The following is a 1,615-nucleotide window of genomic DNA, read 5'->3' as shown; positions in this document are numbered from 1 at the left end:
TCCTGTCCCTCCAGGCCCTTCCTGCCCCTCCAGGCCCTTCCTGCCCCTCCAGGCCCTTCCTGCCCCTCCAGGCCCTTCCTGCCCCTCCAGGCCCTTCCTGCCCCTCCAGGCCCTCTACTGGGCCCCGAACTAGCCGGTCCCATGTTTACCCCCCCCCCTGTTTCTCCCTTGCCCACCTGCTTGATGAGCGCCAGCCCCGCCAGGTGGCCGCCCGCCGACTGGCCCACCAACGTGACGCTGTCCGGGTCCCCCCCGAATCGGTGGATGCGGGATAGCACCCAGCTGATGCCGGTGTTGACATCCTCCAACATGTCCAGCGCGTCACCCTGCAAGCGCGGCCCCGCGTTCCCCTTTAATGAGCTCCGGGGATTGGAAATATGGGAGGGAGAGACCCTGACCCGCCCATAGCTTTTCCTGCTCAGCACCCACCCTTCCCTCCTTTCCATTTCATCCCCCCTCGGCACCCTCCCATTCCCTCCCCCCCTACCTGTGGGAAGTTGCGGTAATCCAGACATGCCACCAACACGCCCTGCTCGCTCAGCCGCCGGGCAAGGAGCGCTCCCCAGGCCTTGTAACCAATGGTCCAGGCGCCACCTGGGGGGAAAGCGGCGCACCGATCGCCGGGTGCCGTACGGGATAGGGGTAGGAGGTACGGAATACGGAGTACTGGGATCGATGCCCCCAATTGGGACTTATTAGGAGCACTTGGGGATAATCCCGGGGTCCGAGGAACCCAGGGGGGCAGGAATCATATGAAGGTGATGACGATGAAGGTGATGACGATGAAGGTGATGATGATGAAGGTGGTGATGATGGTGATGATTATAGTCATGATGATAGTGATGATGATGGTTGTTGCGATAAAGGTGATGATGACAATGATGATCATAATGATGATGATGATGATGATGATGATGATGATGATGATGATGATGATGCAAAAGCCAAAGAGGACAACTGCGGCCTAAGTCCGGAAGTGAGGTCGTGGCGCACCTGTGACGTACACAACTACCGGGTAGGTGACGTCATCACGGGCATGCCGGGGGAAGTACAGATCCAGCCGCTGCCGGGGCTGGAACGTATCTCAGGAAGGGGGGGGGCAGCAGCGACGTGGGCGATAGCGATGTGGGCCTAGGAGGGACTAGGACAAGGACATGGTTCTTAGGTCAGGGCCCGCGGACCGAGGAAACCGCAACGGACGAATGCGTGTATGTGTGTATGCGTGTTAATTCCACATCTTGCCGAGCCTGACGCTGAAACAACGCCGGGCCTGAGGCCCAGCCCCAACGAACAAGACAACCGACAAGCACACTCCCTCCCCCCGTGGGGGAAAGGGAGGGGTGGTGAAGGGGGGTGAAGGGAGGGGGGTGAGGGGCCACTGTCCCCTCTCCTGCTCCACACAGAGCCTGAACCGCCGGATACCGTGTAGGGGTATTTGCACAGAGCGGTGTGGGTATACGGAGGAAGAAAGAAAGGAAAGGCCCACAGCCTCAAACGCTATGCTAGGAGACTGCAGCCAGACCGCAACCAGCATCGAAAGATGCTCTCGGCAAGCTGCCCTTCCTGTTCTCCTAATGCAGCGCCCTAATGCTGTGTCCCTGGTGTAAAACCCAGT

The 1,615-nt window shown here is 59.9% G+C and overlaps 1 protein-coding gene across 1 annotated transcript in view; it reads right to left on the bottom strand.

Moving 5' to 3' along the window:
• The window catches only part of VOLCADRAFT_101091 (uncharacterized protein), a gene marked incomplete at both ends in the record, with an annotated part of 11,496 nt that extends 10,413 nt beyond the window's left edge, over positions 1-1,083 (bottom strand). Inside the window, 3 exons of the mRNA XM_002959545.1 lie at positions 177-326; positions 488-594; positions 994-1,083. Of these exons, the coding sequence (XP_002959591.1) occupies positions 177-326; positions 488-594; positions 994-1,081 (345 nt within the window). The remainder of the gene's footprint in view (positions 1-176; positions 327-487; positions 595-993) is intronic.
• Between the last annotated feature and the right edge of the window lie 532 nt (positions 1,084-1,615).

This window comes from Volvox carteri, assembly GCF_000143455.1.
Source record: "Volvox carteri f. nagariensis unplaced genomic scaffold VOLCAscaffold_352, whole genome shotgun sequence".
Classification (NCBI taxonomy): Eukaryota; Viridiplantae; Chlorophyta; class Chlorophyceae; order Chlamydomonadales; family Volvocaceae; genus Volvox; species Volvox carteri.
This window is presented reverse-complemented; position numbering and strand designations above follow the sequence as displayed.